At 40.8% G+C, this 22,965-nt stretch overlaps 1 protein-coding gene across 4 annotated transcripts in view; it reads right to left on the reverse strand.

Annotated features, from left to right (window-relative positions):
- Window positions 1-530: 530 nt before the first annotated feature.
- Window positions 531-22,965, reverse strand: part of CDH11 (cadherin 11) — an 81,500-nt gene continuing 59,065 nt past the window's right edge. For 3 of the 4 annotated variants that reach the window (XM_050328195.1, XM_050328196.1, XM_050328197.1), the window contains exons 3-13: window positions 20,037-20,432; window positions 17,869-18,163; window positions 16,962-17,081; window positions 16,455-16,622; window positions 13,215-13,402; window positions 11,535-11,788; window positions 10,236-10,372; window positions 9,920-10,041; window positions 8,940-9,057; window positions 3,155-3,406; window positions 531-1,841 (exon numbers count right to left, since the gene is read on the reverse strand). In XM_050328195.1, the coding sequence (XP_050184152.1) occupies window positions 1,345-1,841; window positions 3,155-3,406; window positions 8,940-9,057; window positions 9,920-10,041; window positions 10,236-10,372; window positions 11,535-11,788; window positions 13,215-13,402; window positions 16,455-16,622; window positions 16,962-17,081; window positions 17,869-18,163; window positions 20,037-20,264 (2,379 nt within the window). In that variant the 5' untranslated portion in view covers window positions 20,265-20,432 and the 3' untranslated portion in view covers window positions 531-1,344. Of the gene's footprint in view, window positions 1,842-3,154; window positions 3,407-8,939; window positions 9,058-9,913; window positions 10,042-10,235; window positions 10,373-11,534; window positions 11,789-13,214; window positions 13,403-16,454; window positions 16,623-16,961; window positions 17,082-17,868; window positions 18,164-20,036; window positions 20,433-22,965 lie in introns of those variants that run through there. The other variant, XM_050328198.1, reaches the window with a different exon arrangement.

A 22,965-nucleotide genomic window follows, 5' to 3' on the forward strand; every position in this document is an offset into this window, starting at 1 on the left:
ATTGTCAGGCAGAACAGTCTTTAGGGAACTTACAGCTAAAGTGGGTCAGGTTTAAGTCTCTGGAACCTGCAGAAGCTTAGCACAGGTAGGGGAGCTCACAAGCCTGGAGTACACTGTAAGTACAGGGCACTCCTGTCCACCTACAGAGTCACTTCTGAGACCTCTGGAATTCCTAAGATATAAGATAAATGCATATTACATGGGGAATATTGAAAAATATTACACTTAATTTAATCCAGAAGACACAGTAGTCTTATATGACTGTTCTTCCTGTGTTCTGGGAGCAGCCACAAGCTGGAGATAGAGAGGGTACAAAATGTTCACCAGACGTTACATTTTTTTAATCTAAAAAACATTTGAAAAATGTACTTGATTTTTAAATAATCACTTAACAAGGCAACAAACCAACTACAAACACATAATAAATAAGGCTATTAAAAGGTCACAACTGTAGTAAATTAGTCAGAACTATAAATGGGACATTAGAAACACTATGTTTTTCCTTATATGCTTAATAACCAGAACAAGAATTAAAAAAGAATCAGTTTATTTCAAAGTCTGCTTCTTATATTGAAGCACATATTAAAGCAACAGTACAATGTTCATAAAATATAAGTGTGATGCTGTAACATTTCTTACATGTCAGAATACTGATATTTGTATGTATACTAAAATAAGAATTTTAAAATTGTACAAATAGATACATTAAAAATGACATAGAAATAGGGCTCCTCCCACTGCAACAAGACAGAGTTTTTATATCTGGCACGTATTAGTTCAAGATGAAAGTATAAGCAAAAAGATTTACAAGAATCAGCAGTAACAAGTTTGATGCTCAAGAGACATAATAATTGTACATTGTACTGTACATATATCATATGGGTTTAAGCTGGCTGAATATTATATATTTCAAGTTTAAAAATGCACTACCATATAGAGTGTCCATAGTTTAAGGCGAAATTACAGCTCAGAACTGTTATCTTTTCTAATTTGTGGAAGCTTCTTTGATGTAAAAGATTTAGATGTTCATAATACATAAAAGATTTCCCTTGTTTGTAGGTTCACTTTTAGCATTTTCCTTCATTTAAATATTTTGTATTTCTTAAGTGGGTTTTTTCCTTTAGTGAAGCTGGCAGCCAACTTCTAGATTTGCCTTTTGTAGGAAAAGGTACTTCACAGTATTTACCACTTTTATGTCCTTTTCTATCAAAGGAATCCTCTCTGTCAAAGTTAAATGTTTAAATGAGATTTTTCTTGATTTTTAAAAAAATACCTGCTAACATTTCTTCTGGATTCTTCAGAACATCGGACACAGTTCTTAAGGCCAAATCTTAAATTTTATTGTTAAGAATCATCATCGAAAGTGTCTTTGGAGCCATACAAGTCTGCAAGTTTCTTAAATCGAGGTCCCCAGTTTTGTAGATAGTCGTAGTCCAAATCAGAATCTGTGGTCGCTGACTCTAAGGAGCTGAGTGACCCAGCCACTGAGCCTCTGCCCTCGTAGCCATAGATCTGGATAGAGTCATAAGGAGGAGCAGTTGGGTCATTGTCAGCCTCCTGTATTCTCGTGTTGATGAAATCATCAACGTCCACGCTGTTGGGCGCCGGCCGCAGGCCCGGCCGGGGCATGTACTGGTACTCGGGCTTGATGTCCTTGCGGGGGATGAACCCATTGATGCCATCGGGGTTCTGCAGCGTGGCAATGTCAAAGGCCTCCGTGTCCTCCTCCCCTCCACCCTCGTCATCGTAGGTAATGATGTTCTCCCGCACGTCTTCCTCTTCAAAAACGATCAGAGGTTCCTTTTTCTGCCTTTTCAGTGTCACAAACAACACCACAATGACTAGAGACAAAAAAAAGCAGGAAGTTAGCCAGCACTCTCAAACAGCAGCTCCTTTATAAATAGATTGTTGTCCTCACTGAATCCTCGGTTTTGTTCATCATAGGTGGTTGCCTACATGTGCATTTTCAGCACACCCTAGGTAAAAGCAGAGATGTTTGTACACAGAACTGAACACACTGATCTGAGGCTTCCTGTTTGGGCTGCATGCCACTGCCCTTACTAATTGCTTATTACTGCAAGACTAATTCAAGGAAAGCATTTGTGGGCCCCCAGTGCTGCAGGAACACTCTGACACTGCCTTTGAGCAGCCAAATCACATGAATATCTGCAATAAAGTAAGCATGAATCTTTACTTTCTCCTGTATGCCCAAATCTCAACTCCACTAGTCATTTCCATTTAAATGGAATTTTTCTTAAGCAACACCTCCAAACACATCTTTGTTGTTCTCACTTTAATTTCTATAAAATAACTTTAAAATATGCAGGAAAAGAAAGACTATAAATTACTGTGGGCAAATTGAAAAAAAAATATAATATAAATATTTTCAGATCATCAGGAAACACTTCACACCACTTTCTTAAAAGCCAGTCTTCTGAGCCATTCATCTATCTTCAACACAAGAGGGTGTGAGAGGAATAGCTGGCAGGAGCCATTAATCCTGGCTGACCTCAATAAGGAACTTGCCATCCAGGGAAGATCACAAAACTTAGAACTCTATGTCATGACCTCCTTTAAACAGCATCCCTGATTAACTGATATTAGGCCACAAAAGGACATTCTCCAAGCACACCAAGACAAATTCACTGGTGTTTGCTATTGCACTTATCACAGAGCCATAGACTGTGTTGTTGCAAGAAACTTTAAAGCTCATCTCGTTCCACCCCCTGCCATGGGCAGGGACACCTTCCACCAGCCCAGATCCCTCCAAGCCCCCTCCAACCTGGCCTTGGACACTTCCAGGGATCCAGGGGTAGCCACAGCTTCTCTGGGCAACCTGTGCCAGGGCCTGCCCACCCTCACAGGGAAGGATTTATTCCCAATATCCCATCTAAACTTGTTCTCTCAGTTTGAAGTCATTCCCTGCCACTCCAGGCCCCTGTAAACAGCCTGTCTCCATCCTTCCTGCAGGCTCCCTCCAGGCTCTGGAAGGCTGTGATTCGCTCACCCCGAAACCTCCTCACAGCCAGGCAGATCAGTACCCCCTGCAAAAACAACAGCTAAGAAATTAGGAGCCATTTAACCATCCTGGGGCTGAGGCAAGGTTAACTTTTTCCCACAAACAGCAGGGAAGAGCAGTGAGGCAGGGCCTTACCCAAGAGGATGACGATGCAGGCCAGGATGGCGATGAGGGCGCCGGTGCTGAGCCCCGCGTTGAGCACGAAGGCCTCGGCGTTGCAGGACAGCAGGGAGCCACCGCTGTCACAGCCACACACCCGGATGGTCAGCGTGTTGGTGCTGCTCAGGGGGGGCAGCCCCCCATCACTGATCACTATGGGGAGCAGATACAAATCCTGCTTTTGGCGACTGAACCCTTCCCGCCTGACAAGAACGCTCGCCGTGTTATCTGTTTGAAGAAGAGAGAGTATCGTTATTTTTTCCACAAAGACATCCTCTCAGTCAATATTAATAAAAAATGTATCTTGCTACGATGGCTCTCGATTTTCAAGTGCTTTAGTATTATTTCTACAATAAACCAGTACAAAGTGTCATCTTCCTAATGATCCAGGAGTAATTACACTGTTATATTTAATTCATACAGCACCACACTCAGTTTTAATTCTTGTACAATGATGAGGGCAACACAAGGAACACAGATGATCTCTGTTAGTACCTCCTGTGAGCACCCAACTAACTCTCTGAGAAACTCTATATTTCTTCAACTACCAGAATGACTGGGCCTTCCTATTGCTGTTTGATTGCTGGTTTTAATCTCCTTCAGTGGAGTGGAAAAAAACAAATGTCCCTGATGTGTTGTTCCTGGAGACACACCTACAGGCATGGTGGACAGAAATCTGTACCCCAACGGGCTGTGTTGATGAGACTCCCACCAAAGCAAAAGCCAGCCTTTGGTGTGAGTTGGGAGATTGGGGCTGAGGCAGCCAGTGCTTCCCACTCCCATCACGCCGGATAGAGCCTGGGAAACACAAAGGGGGCTTCTTTATTGTGCTCTTTGTTTCTCAACTCAGACTGAACCAAAGTTTATAACAATTGTAAACATCCTGAAGTAAATAAAACAACCATATCTGTGGTTTTCAGACCTTCAGAAACTAGTTTAGGTTGGGGATTTACTTCACACAAGCTTTTCGGGTTTGCCATGCTCTTTATTTTTCACTATATAAAGAAAGGAAAAAAAAGAGCAGTCCTTTTATCCATGAAGGGAGGGCTATTCACCTCTGGTGGTACCCACTTTACTGCTGCCTCAGGGTACTGCAGAAGATTAATCATTTTCCTGCTGAAGAGTCAGCGTAAATTCCAGAATTTAATAATGCAAATCATAAAACATCTCCTAATGATCTAATCACTGCTATTTCCATGGAAGCTTGTGAATAAATTATACCCAAAGAGAAGTATTCTTGCCTTGCATTAACCAACCTTACAAGCATTGCCCCTGATGCAGGGCAAGGTCTGAAAATGTCCCCAGATTTGGTGGGCACAGGTCAATTTATGGGAGAGGGATGTTTGCACTGCTTATCTCTAGTAACTCTCCCTCTAGTAACTTCTGCAGATCACACCAGAAAGCATGAGTATTTTTGAGTGGGATCTGCTTGCTATATCCTAGATTAATTCATCCCCCAAATCTACCCCTCTCCTGCCAGACCCACCACTCCTGATGCCCCGAGTGGGCACCTGAGCGACACAGCTGTGGTGGTTTTGGTGCTGAAGTCTCACAAAAATAACACTGGGTAGAAAACAGCTTGTTAACTTCTCCGTTATGTGATGGTCACACTTGCTAAGGACAGAGAAGCTGATAAAGATCTGATTGTTTCTCACTTGTGGCTTTTGGAGGTGCCCTTTGTTTCCTCCAGAAGCTTTCTAATCTCCTAAATGTTTACATGCAACTTGTAAACTTTGTAGCACAACTTTTTAAAGGATCGTACTGATATCAGGAGCCTTTTTTTAGGACTTTAAATTTATGGTCTTGTAAGAATTGTGTATAAATAGAAATATAACATCTAACATCTATTAATCTATCAATTAATTTGAACTAATATATATTGATACAGAATAAAACTATTCCGCAGAGTCCTCTAAAATGAGATTAATAATTCATTTCCTCAGTATGAGAACCAAGATCTGTTCTATTAAATGAAAAATCACAATAGGACAGATTATTCTTGTGGCAAAAAATGTGAACATTAATAGTGGGCTGAACTACAGCTGCCTCGAGGCTGCAAAGGCAGAGTGGAAGGAAACACAGGCAGTATCATATATTAGCATATCTAGTCTGTTGGTTACGCATTTTTTATTACATATTTTATTTTTTTCCTTGCATTTTGGCAGCTTAAATAATATTTCCAGTTAGAAATAAGAAAAAGATGGCAAATTATTCAGTTATTTTACAGGCTGGCTACATTACATTGCACAAAGGTTAGACTGATTACATCACACAAAAGCTGAATTTGATCTAATAGGTGCTTTATCTGTTTAATGTGATTTCTAGTGTAACATAAATTTTTAAAAAGAAAAATGCAATCAAAATGCCTGGCTAAAGTTTAAAAAGGACTACCATACATCAAGCCTTAAAGGTCATTTTTTAAACTTTTTTTTTTTACTGTTTATGTTCACTTCTCACATTTAGAAGAAACACAATATCCATAAGAGGTAAAACCCTTCTTTTACCTAGATAAAAGATATCATATAATCCTAGCTAATATTCTCATCCTCACCTTTTGATTATTTTCAAGTCCTAGGAGTCTAACTATAATCCAGGTAAAATGGCATTTTTTAAGCCAACACAAGTTAAATGTCAATACCATCTTAAAACTATTACTTAGCACATGTGGGAGTGACTTGACTGACAGTCCTAATGAACACAGGGGGGGTCAGCACAAGGCAGAGGGAAGAAAACAGCCATCTTATCACCATTCCAAGCCATACACAAGCTCTCACTTTCCCAGCTATCATTGCCCAGGATATCCAGTATCCAAAGGTGTTGTAAGTGAAGATTACCTGTACTGTCCATAAAATCTTCACAATTGGAAGTTAAAATTAAATTACTTCAAGGTGATCTTTACACTTATCTCCCTGACCTTTGTTTTTTGTCTTTTTCTCTGGTGATCTTATTGATGGCTTTCCAATTTTTCTTCTACATACAGGCAAATGTAGCTCAGCTTTGGGGGGTTTGTTAACATCCATATTGTGTAAGGAGGATTCTAGATGAATGGAGGTGGCTGCAGTGTGAACATTATTGCCTGTGTAAGCGTGTGAGCGCTGATTCAGCTATAAAATAAACAATTTCAGGGGTCCAGCTGCCTAAAACCATTCCCAGGCAGCAGCAATTGCTGTGGATAATCCAAGGCAAAATCCTGTAAATATATTGTTTGTGTGTTTCAAAATTTCTTGATTTAAAGAAATTGCAAGCCAGAGGACATGTTTGTATTTAAAAAGTGGATTTTAAGTCACCGATTTTAGTGAGCTTCCAGATTTAATTCCAGGCTCTGTAAAGCCCAATCCTGAGGTGGTCACAACCTTCCAGGGTGAGTGAGCCCAGCCAAAGGGCAGCTCAGTTTAGGGCCCAGCAGGGTGAAAGGCAGGAAATGAATTCCCTAAAAACCTGTGCAGTGTCACAAGCCTCCACTGCTCTTCTAAAGCTCTGACTTCAACGGGAACAAAACTGAGTGGAGCAAACACGGCGCTGTTTATTTGTGGGGTACGTTATGAGGAAACAGTGCAAAAGTAATTCAGTGTTTTATCCCAGCGTGGGCTGAGCCATTATCTCATGTTTTCTGTGGCAAACAGTCTCAGCTGAGGACTTGGCAACACAGTGGGCTGTTAATAGGATGTAGAACGTGATTATGTTTTTCGGATTACTGCAATATGTGATTACTTTCAGGAGTTGGTAAAAAGAAACTCTATTAAATGATAATTATAGGACTGTATTCACTATAAAGTTCAGTAATAGGCCCAAACACTGGAGTTTTCATTAACTGTTCTCCACAGTTAATAAAGCCATTTTTCTTTGAAACTACCAATTCCCTCTGAAAGCAGTGGCATGGCATATAAAATACTCAAGATTTACAGCTGAAAAAAATCAACTTTGAATGATCATGTAAATTATTTGACTTGCAAATGGTAACACACTCTCCCTGAGAAGTTTTTTTAATGTGGAAGTACATAAAATTTTAACTTTTTTACTTGGCTCTTTAGCATAACATACTTACAAAAAACTCCACAGAAGCAGTGAAATTACCAACATCATTGCACTGAGGATTGTACAAAATGAAGGAAAGAAAGGATTGGAAGGGATGAATTTCATTATGCTATTCATTTCCCAAAACCAAAATTATATGGGGAGATTTGATCCTTAAATACTGCCTTGGTTCGTCAGGTACAGACACTACATTAAACTGACATGATAATTTCAACTACAAAACATTTATATCTGGCTTAATTTTGTCAGCAATGAATTTGCTGCATATGGAAATGAAGGATTAATGTAATTGGTTGGAGTCAGGAACCATAATACCACTTGCCTTCAGCTGTATCAGAGCATCTCAACTCTGACCTACACTTATAAAATCTAATCTATTTTCAGTTTGATGTGGTGACCATAAAATATATTTTAAAGCGAAACTTGGCCTCAGGGTCTCAAGCAAAGAACACATTCTTATTTACTTCTCTCTAAAAATATGTCCATGAATTTTTCAGAACTTGTGTTTTACTGCCTTAAAGAGAATAAATATATCCCTGCACTGGCTCCTTTATGAATTGCTTATGTATGAACGAGTGTCAAGCACCAGGCAAGAGCATTGCTTTGATCAGTCAGCAATAACAGACATTTTGTTTGGGAACTCTGATGAAATTATCCTCCCTTCAGATGTGGATAGAGATATAAGCTGTGCCACAGCACAAGAGTTTGTACTGAAATCATGTATGTGGATTGTGCTGCCTTTTGTACTTTTGGTACTCTTGGATTTGTTATTTAAACCAGCTCAACAGAGTTTTACTTTTCAGAAAACACTCAAGTTTCCTTCAGACATTAAAGCTTGCTAATCAAAACCAATTCCTTAGAAGCTGAAACAGTTTTTGCCCTGTGCAGGAAAATGAAAAATGAACATTGAATGAGAATACCATATTGATTATAATGAAATAAATAGAATAAATATGTATAATGGCTGATCCTGTGGGTTTTTTCTTTTTCCCCCCTCCTCTGCCTCTCTCAGCCTTGGCAGGGTCAGTGGCGCTTTATGTTAGATGATCAGTTAAGTTTTGACACTCACCTCTGCCTGAGGTCTTTGCCTACAGATTTCTTACATTTTGCCATCAATCTGAATGCAAAGCTCTGCTCTCCTTCATGAACAGCAAATTGGCCAGGGGGCCAGGACACCATATCCTGACACAGACCCAATCCACGTGAGTTCCACAATGGGAATCCCTGTCTTGATTTCCTGCACAAGGCAGTGATTTGGTTCCATTGGGAATCTAGTCCATGTCTCCTGTGTTCCATAATTTACAAAAACTAGCAAGCAGAGTAAGGTGAACAAATACAGACCTAACAATTTCTACTGTCTCAGCTAATTTCATCTTGGCAAGTCAGGTTTCTCTAAATCAAGAAGATCTCCCAATTACATTTAGTGAATGTTTGGCAGTGGTTTTTACCCTCTTCCTGAGAGATAAAATGGCAGTGGATTTTTCGTGTAGGGTATTATTATGCAATTCAAAATATACATTCAAGAAAAATGAGTTAACAGGCATCATGCTGTTCCAAGAACATCCTTGCATTCCAGCTGTAGTTTTTTGCCTTCCTCCCCTAAATCTCTGGGGAACAGACACTCTGGTACAGTTAATGGCAATGCTGTTGCATGACATTAGGTTGGCCATTAGTTTTGCTTTGTCATTTCTTTAGACTCTGGTATAGAGGGAATCGTCACACAAACCTCTGTTGTCTCTGAGTGTAAAATTGGGATTGTGAATAATTTCAGGTGGTAAACTGAAGATAAATCTTGGTCCATTGGCCGAGTCATCCTTGTCATCAGCACTAATTGTAATAAATTGCTGTAAAAGAAAAGCACTCTGTAAACAAACAGCTCCTTCTCTGGGTACATCACATACCAACAGCATTCCAAGACTGCTCTTGAATATAAGGAACTGTGAAATAGCAGACCCCTCCTCAGATACAAATGTCTGTGATTATAAACACAGAGCAGATGCCAAACTACAACAGGCAATCTTTGTTTGCCATTAAATTTAACCAACACAGAACCACAGCTGTAAAAATATATACCTTCTGCATTCTTACGTACAAAAATGTGCTAATGATAACACAACAGACTAAATAAAATCCTGCAGAAAACTCAGCAGCTGAGAGTTGTTTTCAGACTGCCACACTAACTGCAAAGGCACAGACTGTGTGCAGAGCTGTGTTCCCGTACGATACTGACCCCTCTTCCTCAGATTGCCAGGAATAAATCTGTCAGCTGAGCTCCACAAGCACTGCACTGGGATTCCCTGAACACTTCTGTAACATCCAAACCAGGCTCACAACTGGGAAAGCTGCAGCAAACCAGCTTTGCTGCTGCTGGTGGGTACTCACAGCCAACACCAATCATATCTAATGCACAAAGCAGTGTGTGACTATTGATAGCAGCTCACAAACACAAACACAGGGCAGTGCCTTTCTCTGTGCTCCAGGCATTTTGGCCAAAGTTTCAAAACAAGTGTTCATTTACTGCCACTCATTGGAGCTGACAGGACAAAACTGGGCTGACACTGCAGAAAGAACCGTGTGGGCAGGGAGGGTAGGGGGTAGGGATGGAGGTGGGCAGAGGGAAGCAGGTGGGTGGGGATGGAGGTGGGCAGAGGGAAGGAAGGGAGCAGAGAAGGAGGAGAGCAGAGGAAGGAGGAGAGCAGCTCATACCTGGTTGCTCCGGGCATTCTCACACACAAAGGCCTCATAGGCTGCTGCAAACTTGGGGGCGTTGTCGTTGACATCAACCACCCTGATGGACACTGGGACTTTGGCTTCCTGGTGTTGTTTGTCTGTGGGAGGAAGCAAAACCAAAATGAGAAGCAGGAAAACACCTCAAAACAAACAAAATCCCACCTGCATCCAGGGAAAAATGAAATAGGTGAGGAATTTCTGTTGGGATTTACTGCAGCTTATCAAACTGAGCCAACTGGAAGGGTACAAAATTTCTGCCATTGACCATAAACTACCTCAGGGAAATACTTACGGACTTCAACTGCAAAGACAGAGATATTATGCCAAGGAATTTCTTCCCTATCCAAAGCTTTTATTGTCTTGATATTGCCATCTTCTGCATTGATAACAAAATATCTTTCAAGGTCAGTGTGACGATCAATTGAATATCTAAAGAAGATTGAAAGTCAGTAATTAGAGAAAAGAAGGACTTACAAGTTTTGTGCATCAAGATTTCTTCTTTATAATTATGATTTCTGAATAACTGTGAGTAGCACACTTATTGTTGCCCTCAATATCATTGTCAAAGGGATGATATATGTTCTTTTAAGAGGAGCATCACCTGGTTGGTTTCTACATTTAGAAAAATAATACATCAGAATGTTTGTAATAAGTGAAATTGCTGGTCTTTGAAGTCTCTGTATTAAAGCCCTAAAATATTCTTTATTTTTTTCTCTTATAAAACATGATAAAAATATCTACTGAGATGTTTGTGTTTTCTTGTTTCATATTAATCATGACCATCTTTTAAGTCTTCTGATCTTTGCTTTACTCAGAATATTAATTGATCATTCCAGTTTATTAAATATTGTCCCTTATCTGCACATTCATACAGCTTCAGACAGCTCTAACTTTCATATCTTCACATTGTAATTCTTTGAAATGTTAAGTATACCCACTAAAGAGAGCTTTATAATTTAATTTACACTGAGAACACGAAAAACAAAAATAAACTAATAAAAACTGTTGTAAGAATTCAACCCTGTGAGGGTGGGCAGGCCCTGGCACAGGTTGCCCAGAGAAGCTGTGGCTGCCCCATCCCTGGAAGTGTCCAAGGCCAGGTTGGACGGGGCTTGGAGCAACCTGGGCTGGTGGAAGGTCTGCCCATGGCAGGGGGTGGCATGAGATGAACTTTAAGGTGCTTTCCATCCCAAACCATTCCATGATTCCAAGACAATCCAACATAACTGCAGAAAGTTTGTGTCTATATGTGCTTGTCTTTAGCAATTAACACTTAACACAACACAATCTCTAATCTACTGCTCAGACTTCTATATTTTCAGGAAAAAACACATTACAATAACAGTGCAAGATATTTGTGGAAATTATAATATAGATTAGATTTAACAAAGACGCCTTACAGTATATTTCAATTAGACACAGCTGTGGTATGCTACAGGCTTTGAGAAACTGCAACAAAGCATAAACCCAATGCTGGATAGTTAAAGTTATTAATATTCAGTGTGTGTGTAGCTCTCTCACACTATCTTAATAACCTGCATAACAATTTCAAAGCAAATGCTTGGCAGCAAACAGAAAGAATGCCCTGTACCTTATAGCACTGTTGGCAGCATCAGGGTCTTTGGCATGTACTTTTCCCACCACAGTACCAGATGCTGCATTTTCTTGTACTTCAAAAATGTAACCTGGCTTCAAAAACACGGGTGGCTCATCAGCATCTTCCACCGCTATTTTCACTGTCACCGTGTCCTTGAAGGGCCCATTGCTGATGAACTTGGGGTCAATGTGGACATTGGCTGCCTCCACCTTCAGGCTGTAGGACTTTTTGGTTTCATAATCTAAGGTCTGTGAGAAACAAGAAGACATTGCATTGCACAATTAGGAAAACCAGAGTGTAAAAGAAGCAAGCAGTGCCCTTGTATTCAGTGACATAAAACAAATGTGAGCATCTGTCAACAAGCTTGGACTGAAATGTGTGTATTTAAAAACATAAAGACTCAATCGGAAGGAGCTACATTCTATGTATGGAGCAGCATAGGAAGGCACTCAAAGTATCACAGCAGAGTCCTTGCCTTGCTCTTTGCTTGCTGTATCACTGAGGAAATCATCTGTACTGGGAAAATTACCCTTTTATTTGTGAAACCTTTCAGGTGGCACAAAAGGGCAAGGGACAGGAAAGGGGATCCCACAAGAGGCCAGGCTTCATCTATCCCAAGCTGGCAGGATTCTACATGGATGTGGTTAGGATTGCTACTGGGTGTCCCAAGAGATAGGACACAGAAAAGTTAAATTAATAAGTAGTGGGGAAACTATGGAGATAAGTCCTTTTGGGAGCCTGATCAAAGTCACAGCACATCTTCACTCTGACTGGCTTAAGTGGCTCCAGAGTTGCAGCTCTGGTGGCCTCGAATTCACCATGTAGGTGCCAACCACAATTCCCAAAGTCTGATAACACCATAGACTGAGTGGTGGGACAGTTTGCCCCACCACACACAGCTTGAGTGTTTTACATTTTAAAACACACAAAAATTCCACTTCCACCTCTAGAACAGGTACAGAAACTGAACCAGGGCACAGTTTTGAGTAGAGGAGGCCTCTGGGTGTCTTTCTGAGGACCTGCCCCAGTGAGAAGGGCAGGGCTAACTATGAAGTTAAGTTGCCCAGGCCTTCTCCTCTAAGTTCTGACCATCTCCAAGAGAGATAAATAGCTCTGAAGATACAAAGGGGAAAATAATAATGCTTAAATAATGAAAAAATTATGATTCATAATTTGTAATTCTAAATTAATTTAATAACGCTTTCAAAGCTCACACTGATGGGTTGTGCATGAAATCCCCTCTGCTGCTTTTTGCATAGCCTGTGACTCCTTCAGAACACTGTTGTGGACAATGCACAGCTGAAGAATTCAAACTATAGGGCATGAGGCTGTTCAGACTGAACATAAAGCAACAGTGAATGTCTGCTACTTATCAGCACTAGGCAAAACTTCATTAACAATGAAGCTGATGGTATCATATTTTACCGTGACTTTTTATTATGAATTCATTTAGTTTGTGCAATTAATCCACTGTACAGTATTTATGTAACTCTTCTTGGTTATTTTCTTCCATTCCAATTCAGCTAATGGGGAAATGGAATATTAAGAGTTAATCACACCTTTAGAAATTAAGTGAATTTGCATTTACTAATATTTCAGCTTAGGTGGTAATCCATTATTACCAAATATTCTGTCAGCAACAAAGAATACTGCACATTAGCAGGTACTACCCACCTTCTTTAGCTTTATGACCCCTTCCTGAGTCTCGTAGTCTGTTGTAATTTCAAACATGTCCATGCCATCTCCATCTATGATGCTGTAGGCTACCAAGCCATTTTCCCCAATGTCAGGATCTTTGGCCTTCACTCTTCCTACTTCCTCTCCTGGGATAGCTGCTTCTGACACTGACATCTGGTACACACCTGGGGGAGGAAAACCAGCATTTCCTCAAGTGTGCACTCTGTTCTCCAGCTGTACTGAACTCACTGAACTGGTAAGTCCCAAATAAACACAGTATTTCTTTTACCTTTTCAACCCCCCAAAAGAACATTTGTTTTGTTATGTTATGTTTATGTTATGTTATGTTTGTTATGTTGTATTTACGTTATGTTTGTTATGTTAAAAAGAGCTCTGAGAAGCAAGTCATCTGTGAAATCCTAAAGCACATGGCTAGTCTATGTAACACGACCTCCTCCCTGGTGTTTTACACCCCATCTTTGTCCCTTTCTGTTCAGAGGGGCTAAAAGGACATTCAGAATGCAGAAATTGTGACATCAAGGTTATCATTTATATCAGAATGTTATTAGAGAAATGGAAGGAGAACTCTCTTTCATATGCTCATGATCTGACCTTCAACTCTGTCGAGTCCAGAAGCATTTCTGCCCATTCATCCAGGAGCCATAAATTACACACAGTGAGTTGGATAAGATCTCTCTGCTGTGCTGGCTAAAGAACAAATCTGCTGCTCTCTCTGGCTTTACTTTGGAGTGTGAATGTACAGTAACAATGATTATTAAAACTCAACACCACAGACAAAATCTACTGATTTCTATGGGGTTCCAAACCAAACCAAAAATTACTTTCCCACATCAAACTCCAGTAGGAAAACCACCCACAAACATCACACAGATGTGTCACCTTACAGATGTTTCTCTGGGTATTCAGGGACACCAGAGGAGAGCAACACTGTTCCTGGATAAATCTCTCTCCAACAGTTTTCCTTTAAACAGCTTTGATTCCAAGACCTGGAAATCCCCTCCAGAGTTCAAATAACAGAACCTGATCCTAAGTGTACAAATCTGTGTTAGCATTTTCAGCCACCTCATCAGCATTAATAAACTGGGGAGGGAAAAAAAAAAGAAAAAAGCATGAGAAAACAAAATGATCTAATTTATTCCCCTCCATAATTGCTGGTTTTTTGCTACATGAGCACCCTTGGAACATCAGGAGACTTACACCAGGCAGGGACTTGGCTTATTACCCATGAAAACAATTGGCATGTCATTGAAATAGGTCATTAACTCCAGTCACAAAAAACCCAAAATTCAAGCACTCAATAACTCATTAATGGTTTGAGCAATGAGCATTAAAAAAAAAAAAAAAAAAAAAAAAAAAAAAAAAAAGAAAAAAAGAAAATAAGAATAAAAAAATCAGTCACTTTTTTGCTTGTACAGACAGGTAAAATCCTGGTTTTCACTCAAAACACATTCCCAATCCAGGTTTTAATTTGGGGGAGAATTATTAAGTAGAATAACTTTTATTAGGCATTTCTGATAATTTTAAATGTTCTTCCAAAATACCCACTAAAGTGGCTTGAATTTGCAGAAAAAAATCCATCATTTGATGGAGTTAACAAAAGGCCATCCACTGGGGTCCCAGATCATGACCTGGAGTGAAAAGACACATCTGTAAGGTATGTGAAACCTGACATTTTTGGATTTAATATGTTTCTCTGAGAATGGTAGATAATTCTGACACAGATTTTTCATTTAGGAACCACCTATGTCACTTCAGCTCTCGTATGAAGGTCCAGGAAGCTGCAGCATTGGAGGACGAGAAGTTGCAGAGTTGATCATGTCCAGAGCGTATCATAACTGTTGCTCAGAGCAGAATCGGGGTGGGCTGGGTTGGTGCTTACAATGCACTCCAAAAAATCCCTACAGTCACGCAGAGATGAGATGGAGAACAGATGTGTGAGTCCATTAATGTGCTTCCTCCCAGCTGTGCAGACTGAATCTGTTAATGTCAGCCCTGGTTAATTTTATGGGTGAAAAATAAATAGCACAGGTATAAAAAAATTACTTAATTTGACCACCGGAAATGGATTCCAATGATTTAAAAATGTAATTGTGCCAAGTTTAGTTTGCTTTGCCATGGTAAATAGAAGCCTTGAGGAATATCCAGTCTTTTATCCTTGAGGACATTCCCTATTCACCAGGAGTGTTTACAGAAGTAAAGGATGATGCATCCACACTTAAAATGCAAAGCTAGTGAAATAAAAACAATGCCACACATTCACTTCCAGGTTTGTCAAAGACCTGAAAGGGCACAATCAGGAGCTGTTGGCAGATCATGCAACATTATCATCAAGGAGTAAGAAAATAGGAGCCTCCAAGCCTGTGAATACAGCTGTAAGAAGCTAAAGTAGATCTGCTTTCCTTTGGCATCTTCATCAAACCGCAAAGTGGATTCATTCACTGAAAATGACCATCCAAACTCTGAAGGCAAATATCTGGTAACTTGGAGCAGTGAAAGGCACAATGTGGGGCCACTTGCAGACTCCTTTCAGACACTGCCAGTCTAGGAGGAGAGCTTTCTGCAGACACAGTGTGACTGCTGCGTCCTGCACCCCCAGCTCAGGAGGATCTGTTCCTGCACAACACCTGCAGGGCTTTTGTTTTAACTTCCTCCTATTTCTGTGCAAAGATTCCTTGAAGTTCCTGTGGTCTGAACAGAGCAATAAACACCACTTGCTTTTTTTAAAGTGCCTTTTACATCCATGCTGTAAATATGAAAATGGGAAAGGAAGTAAACCTGCTTATCCCAGCACTGCTGAAGGGCAGGTACATGTTCCATATTTTGGACTGATTTGGTTTAATGCACAAGAGAGACCTCAAGAAATGGGGCTTCTTCCTTCATTAACAGAGAAGTCCACACTATGTCTCCTTGCTAATATAACAGTTACATCACAATGTCCAGTAGTTCCAAAAATGAAGTGGAGGGTTAGGAATCTTTGTCATCTAATCCTGACCTTAAAAATGTCTTCACTTTGCAACACAAAGCAAATAATCCAGACAAAAATAATCCAGACACTAAAGATCCATATAATTCCTAGTAAAAAATGTGTAACTAATGCTTCTTTATTCATGTGTGCTGCAATAATCCAGCAGTCACTGTTTGCTCAAGCTTTGCATATGTCTGATACTACACAAATGGGGGAACAATATAAAATGTGAGCAAGGATCTTGTTCTTACTTTGTGGGAACTTTGGTGGGTTGTCATTGACATCTGTAAGTGTAATTGTCACTTTGGTTGTCCCTGAGAGGCCTCCCATGTGTCCTCCCATGTCTTTCGCCTGTATTACGACGTGATACTCTTCCTTGGCTTCTCTGTCCATATTGGGAAGGGCAGTTCGGATAATTCCTGGAAATACAGAGAAAGTGCGGCACATGCAAGTTTTCACAGGTTCACTCATGAAAAACTGGATGCTGCATAAAACACAGCAATATTTGCAGTGATGGTGCAGATTTGGTTTTCCCTACACTGTGCATTTTACTGTGTAAGGAAAGTAGCCCAAATATTTGACACAGGGCAACCCTGGAGAATTACAGTTCAGCACAGAAACAGCCATTTCTGTCACACCATCTCATACCCCAAAGAAATAGCAGATATACCCAGCTGTGCTGCCTCAGTCAATACATTTAGCTCATTTTGAGGCATTCTGCTTACGAGGTCCTACTCAAATAAACTGCTCAATAATACCTGTCTGAGCTTCCACTGAGAAGTACGGCTGCCCTTCCAGGATGCTGTAAACCAGTTTGGCACTGTTCCCATAGGTAGGATCATCAGCATCTGAAGCTGTTACCTGAATAACTGATGTACCTAAAAGGGGAAAGCAAACACAGGAGGAGTCCAGTCAGAAGCAAACTTGTCTGTAAGAGCTGTGCAGAGATGCTTTCAGTCGTTCAGCATAACTACGGCTGAACTTTTTTATTTCCACATTTGGGAAATGAAAAAGAAAATTTCTTGACAATTTCTATATGGCAAAATAGACTCATACAATCCAAACAGATTTGTCACCAGCTGTGATGTGGATTAATGTTCTGAACAGTGAAGGGTATAAAAGTCAGCAGTCACTCTGTACCATTATGGTTTCTTTCCTCAGTAGTTTAAGCTGTATATTGCTTTTGTCGTTAGAGAGCCAAGCAATAGAGTTTTCTTTTTATGTTTTACTCAGTAAGTTTTCAGAGAAATCATTCCTGTAGAAATGTCTGAGACAAACACAAGCTCAAAGAGAAGATGAAAATGGAATAGAGAGCGTGGCAGTAACTCCTTAGCTTTATTACACAGTTCTACCAGGGGAATGATCTTGATGTTTACCCCAGAGGATTCACACCCCATAAATTCCAGGGACTCTCATGCTCCCTCCTAGGAGGAGACAGTCCTGTTCTAGGAACCATCCAGAGACACTTCAATTCTGATAGTTGGGAGCTGTGCAGGGTTTGATTTTGTCAGCAAATCGGAGACTTTGACTGAGTCACTGGCTGAGCATGAAGTAAATTTTACTTCCCAAAATTCTTGACAAAAAAAATTAAATAAAGTCAAGACATCCTGACATTGCAACACTTTCCATAAGGCCAGGAACTGCAGTGCAGTTCTGAGTACTCACCTACATTTGATCTCTCTGGCACATTGGCATGGTAGTTTTCATGAAGAAACTCGGGTGGGTTGTCATTTATATCTTGCACTTTGACAATGAATTCAGAGGGTGGTTCCAAGGGTCTGTTGGTGTTCCTGTCCACAGCCTGTGCCGTGAGGGTGTACTGAGCTCTCTCCTCCCGGTCCAGTGTCTTTGTTGCATGGATGTTCCCTGATTTGTCATCAATAACAAAAATGATTCCTGCTCCTTCACCTGAGAGAATGTATTTAATGTTTCCATCTCCAGAATCAATATCTGAATGAAGCTACAAAATGAGAAACAGACATACCTTAACAGAGTGCCACATTTCATGGATGTGCTTATGAAACAAAAAGGTTCAGGAAAATACTATCATTTCAGAGTTTTTAAAAACCTTGTCTAGCACCAGGCAATAATCCACACTGGGGCACATGCTGTGACCTCATCTACCCTGCACTAGGGGTAGCTGCCAGCCCAGACCTGCATCCTGACACACAGACTGCTGCTGAGACCCAAGCCTTCAGATTTAAGATTTAAAGAAGAGAATACACGAGAAGATAATTATGGCAGGTTCTTTTTTCAAACCCAGTTGGAGGAAAGAGTCATTTTTACAAACTTTTTTGTATACTTCATACAAATCATATTCTACTGGGTTGCATGTGAAAAGCTGTTAAGTGATAAATGGGATGCAACCAGTGAGCTCAGCAGTGTGCCCAGGTGGGCAAAGGGGTCCTGGCTTCTATCAAGAATAGTGTGACCAGCAGGCAGTGATTGTCCCCTGTGCTGGCACTGCTGAGGCCCTCGAGTGCTGTGCCCAGTTCAGAGCCCTCACAACAATAAGGACACTGAGGGGCTGGAGCATGGGCAGGGAAGGGAACGGAGCTGGGAAGGGGCTGGAGCAGCAGGAGGGGCTGAGGGAGCTGGGGGGGCTCAACCTGGAGAAAAGGAGGCTCAGGGGGGACCTTCTGGCTCTGCAATCCCTGACAGGAGGGGGGAGCCGGGGGGGGTGTCGGGCTCTGCTCCCAGGGAACAGGGACAGGAGGAGAGGGAACGGCCTCAGGCTGTGCCAGGGGAGGGGCAGGGGGGACATCAGGAGGAATTTCTCATGGAAAGGGTGGTCAGGCACTGGCAGGGGCTGCTCAGGGAGGTTTGGAGTGCCCAGCCCTGGAGGTGCCCAAGGCAGGCCTGGCCGTGGCACTCAGTGCTCTGGGCTGGGGACAGGGTGGGGATGGGGACAGGGGGGATCCATGGGCTGGGAGGGCTTTTCCAACATTAATGATTCTCTAATTCTGTGATTGCCAACTAGTTTTTAATTACAGCCTCTTTAATATAAAAGAAGCTGCAAATTCTTACTAGCACTCTTTCTTCTGCAACCAATGCACACTTCACTTTGATGGATGAGGGAAACATTGAGCCAAATTACAGATTTATTGATTTTATATTGACATCCACAAATTACTAACACTAACCACCTTTTAAACCAGGCTATCAGAATGGTATTTGCTGACACTGATCCTGTTTCCCCACTCTTTTTGTGCTAGTGTTAAGTCAACAGAGTTCTGCTGACTATTTAAAGACTGGCAAATATACTGGTTTATTTAGCTATTCATATTGTGCTAGTGTTAGACAGTAGCAGAATAAAAAATTAGTGCAGGATGTGTGTACATACACATGTGCACAAGATATATCTCGCTCTATACACACCCCTCCATATGTTTGATTTTACTGATGATAACTTGAAAACGAAATGGTGAGAGGATACCTATTGAGCAGGACACTTTTACTGAGCTGCTGGGTTGGACATTACATGTTTCATTCCTACTTTTAAAGTCCCAAGAATGATAACAGGTACTCTTGGGACATATTGTTGGGACATATTGTTCTTGCTGGTTTGCCAAGTAACAGCTCGCACACCTTCATGCAAGGACTGCTGAGGTCAATGGAAATATTTGTATTGACTTAGGGAGCATTTTTCTTAATACCTATACTGAGCTATAAGAAAGCGAGTCTAGGTGAATAAGTAGCTGATGAAGAAGCAGCTAAGACAACACAAAGGTAAAAGCAAGAAGAAACAACAGCAAGAAAAAACCCACAACACACAAAATAACAATATAAATTAATAATATTAATTGACGACAGAGAAAGAAATTCTTTCTTACCCTTCCCACGAGCACAGGATCTGGTCCTGTGTACTCTTCTATCACAAAGAACTGGTTCCACACCCAGCCTCTCTTGGAGCGGTGCAGGACTTGCCCCTCCTTGCCTTTCTCGCGGTGCCCGTGGAGCGAGGGCCGGGACTGCATCAGGGGCCCCGTGCTCAGGGCATGGCTGTACCACAACATGCCCAGGCACAGCAGAGCAGCCTGTAAACAACTGTCCTCCTTCATTTTTGGTTATTCTGTAGGCACAGGAGTATCCAAGAATCTACCCCTTCTACCTTGCAACTCAAGAAGTTTGAGGCTGCTGAAAAGTGTCACACAGATTGTTGTGCACATGGGATGCCACCACACATTAAACACATCACTTTAGTGCTCTGCAGCTTCCCAATTTAATTCCTGAAAGAAAGCAAAATGGAGAAGATTGTCACTTCTTTAGAGAAGTCTTTGAGGATGCAGTAGTTTTTTTATTAAGCGAAATAAAACTAGCACTTCCTTAGTAAATGTCAAGATAAGAAGACTAAAATAAATCAATAATTATGAAATATGGAGTAATGAGCATATTTGGCGCTTTGTTACATGGAACTACCACCTTGTAGAATCTCCTGACTGGCTGGTTTGGACAGTCACTGGCTGGAAGTCGAAAGATAGGGAATCATATTCTCTCATGATCCTTTCAAATAGATTTAACCCAAGATGCAAGGTAACTGTAGAAATACCTAATTTATGTCTAATCCCTCTTTGGAGCTTAGATATAAGCCTGAGATATCAGCTGTTAAGCCACAGGTCTGGATTTAAGGGAGATACCGAGACTTATCAAGGATGCAAGATCTCTGCATGATCTACAGATTGCCATGATTTTTCCAGGCACCCCCTGTTTTTCCCCAGGCAGGAGCAGCGGCTGACAGAGCTCCGAGGACCTACAGTTTGGATTTAGAGCCCTGATGCACCTCTAAGGTTCGAGCCATCAGAGGGGAGAAGCAGCACTGATTGCCAAGTCTGCCGGCTTTGGGCTGGTGAGAGTAAGTGCCACAAACCAATAAAAACTTAATAAGATATTTTTGATAATGTAACAATTGATTTAACTATTTATTTCTAGTACTATATTAATGTCTTCCTTTCTAATGCTTCTTAAAACACTAGGGCAGAATTAATATTTGAAGGAGAAATTGCATAATACAGTGAAACCTGAACTAAGGTCTAAACCTCCAGCAGCTCCCAATCCATCACAAAGGCCACTTTGACTTATCCCTGGGGTTTCCAATATATTCTCCTTGAATATTTATGGAACAACCAATTTTACAAGCTCCCTATGATGTTTCTTTCAGCTTCCAGTGTAATTCACTTTGTTCTTCCGCAAAATACTAACAAAACATTTGATGTTATATTCGTACAGGCAAATGTATAAACACGTGCTACCATCAGCTTTAAAAGAGAACTATTTTTTAACAAGAAATAAGATCATACACGTGGTATTTGCAGCAGTGAAAATGTGAATAGAGGGAAAAGCTTGAACCTACACCCCAATCTATAACTCCAGCAACAGAAAACCATCTCACTGGCACCAAACCCATCAACTGGGGTGAGGTCTGTCCCACCTCCTGAGCAGTCGTGCCCTCCTGCCCACATCCCTTTGCACAGTTACATAAAAAGACCCAAAAAGGGGGTCAGAAGTAAGAGATTAAATATCTGGATTTATTTCCTCAAAAAAGACAAGTTTTCAATTTTATGTCATTGAAAACTGAAATAACCTCAATTACAAGACCACAGTGGCTCCAGCATAATGAATTCAATGACATTCACCCAGAGAGGTGAGAACATACTCTGGCTTTCAGAAGCATATTTATTAAGTATATTTGTTGTGTCCATTTAATTTTTTACTATTGTTATATGATGGCACATTACAGATTACTCATAGTAGCATGGAAGACACGAAAAAGAAAACAATCTCTATTATTTTGCCCAGGAAAATGTTTTTATTTTCACATGATACATGTGTGTGAAATTTGGAGCATTAGATCTGTGGGGTTTATTTTGTATCATCTCCATTTTGTTGAGAGGTAAAAACAATTTAAGACTTAAAGGGCCTGAGAAACTGAGATTTCAACTATTTTTGCGGTGTCTTAAAGATTAAGTCTTTCAACACTAGTGATTATAGTGTCTTTCAATGATAATGGTTAATTCTGAGAGGAAAGGACACTCCTTTTCCCACACAGATTTGCACAGAAAAAATCAAATTGAAGCCCCAGGTATGCAGCATTTACTTACCAAGCTTCCCCAGCACTGAACTTTATTAAACATAGTACATCTTTATAAACACAACCCATCAAATTCTCTGCTCATCCCACAGGTGTAAACTGAGTTACTCTGTCCTGTGCATAAACACCTTCTGTTTTACATCCTTGTGGAAATGTGATTCCCAGCACCTGAGGTAACCCCCTTTGGCTGCTTTGTCTACGGAGATTTATTGATGTAACCAAATCCTGCATCTTAAGACCAGGTCAGTCTGGTTCATAAATGTATCCAGCTAACCAGTAGTGCTGCTGTTTCAGACACAGCTTGCTCTGGGGTGTCCTTTGAGTGAACAGCCCTTAGTGCCAGGCCAGTGCAGCTGATTACTGGGAAGGGACACTGCTCCAGGGATCTGTCTACAGGGATCACTCCTGTGCAGCAGTTAGAGGAGTTTGGGCTCCTGGAATGCTAAAAGGAGCCTCCATGCTCCAGACAGAACTGGAATAGGAAGATATTCCTTGACAGTTGTGCATTTTTAAACCTGATGTGAAAATCCCCTGAAAGTAAACTGCTTATGCTAATAGACTTTGGATGCGTTTGAAAATTAAACTCACTGATAATCATTCACCATTAACATCACATAATGAACTCAACTATGAAAATAAGTAAACAAATACCCCCACTACTCCCAAAGTTCTCA

This window comes from Myiozetetes cayanensis, unplaced genomic scaffold (assembly GCF_022539395.1).
Source record: "Myiozetetes cayanensis isolate MyiCay16 unplaced genomic scaffold, myiCay2020 scf38, whole genome shotgun sequence".
NCBI lineage: Eukaryota > Metazoa > Chordata > Aves > Passeriformes > Tyrannidae > Myiozetetes > Myiozetetes cayanensis.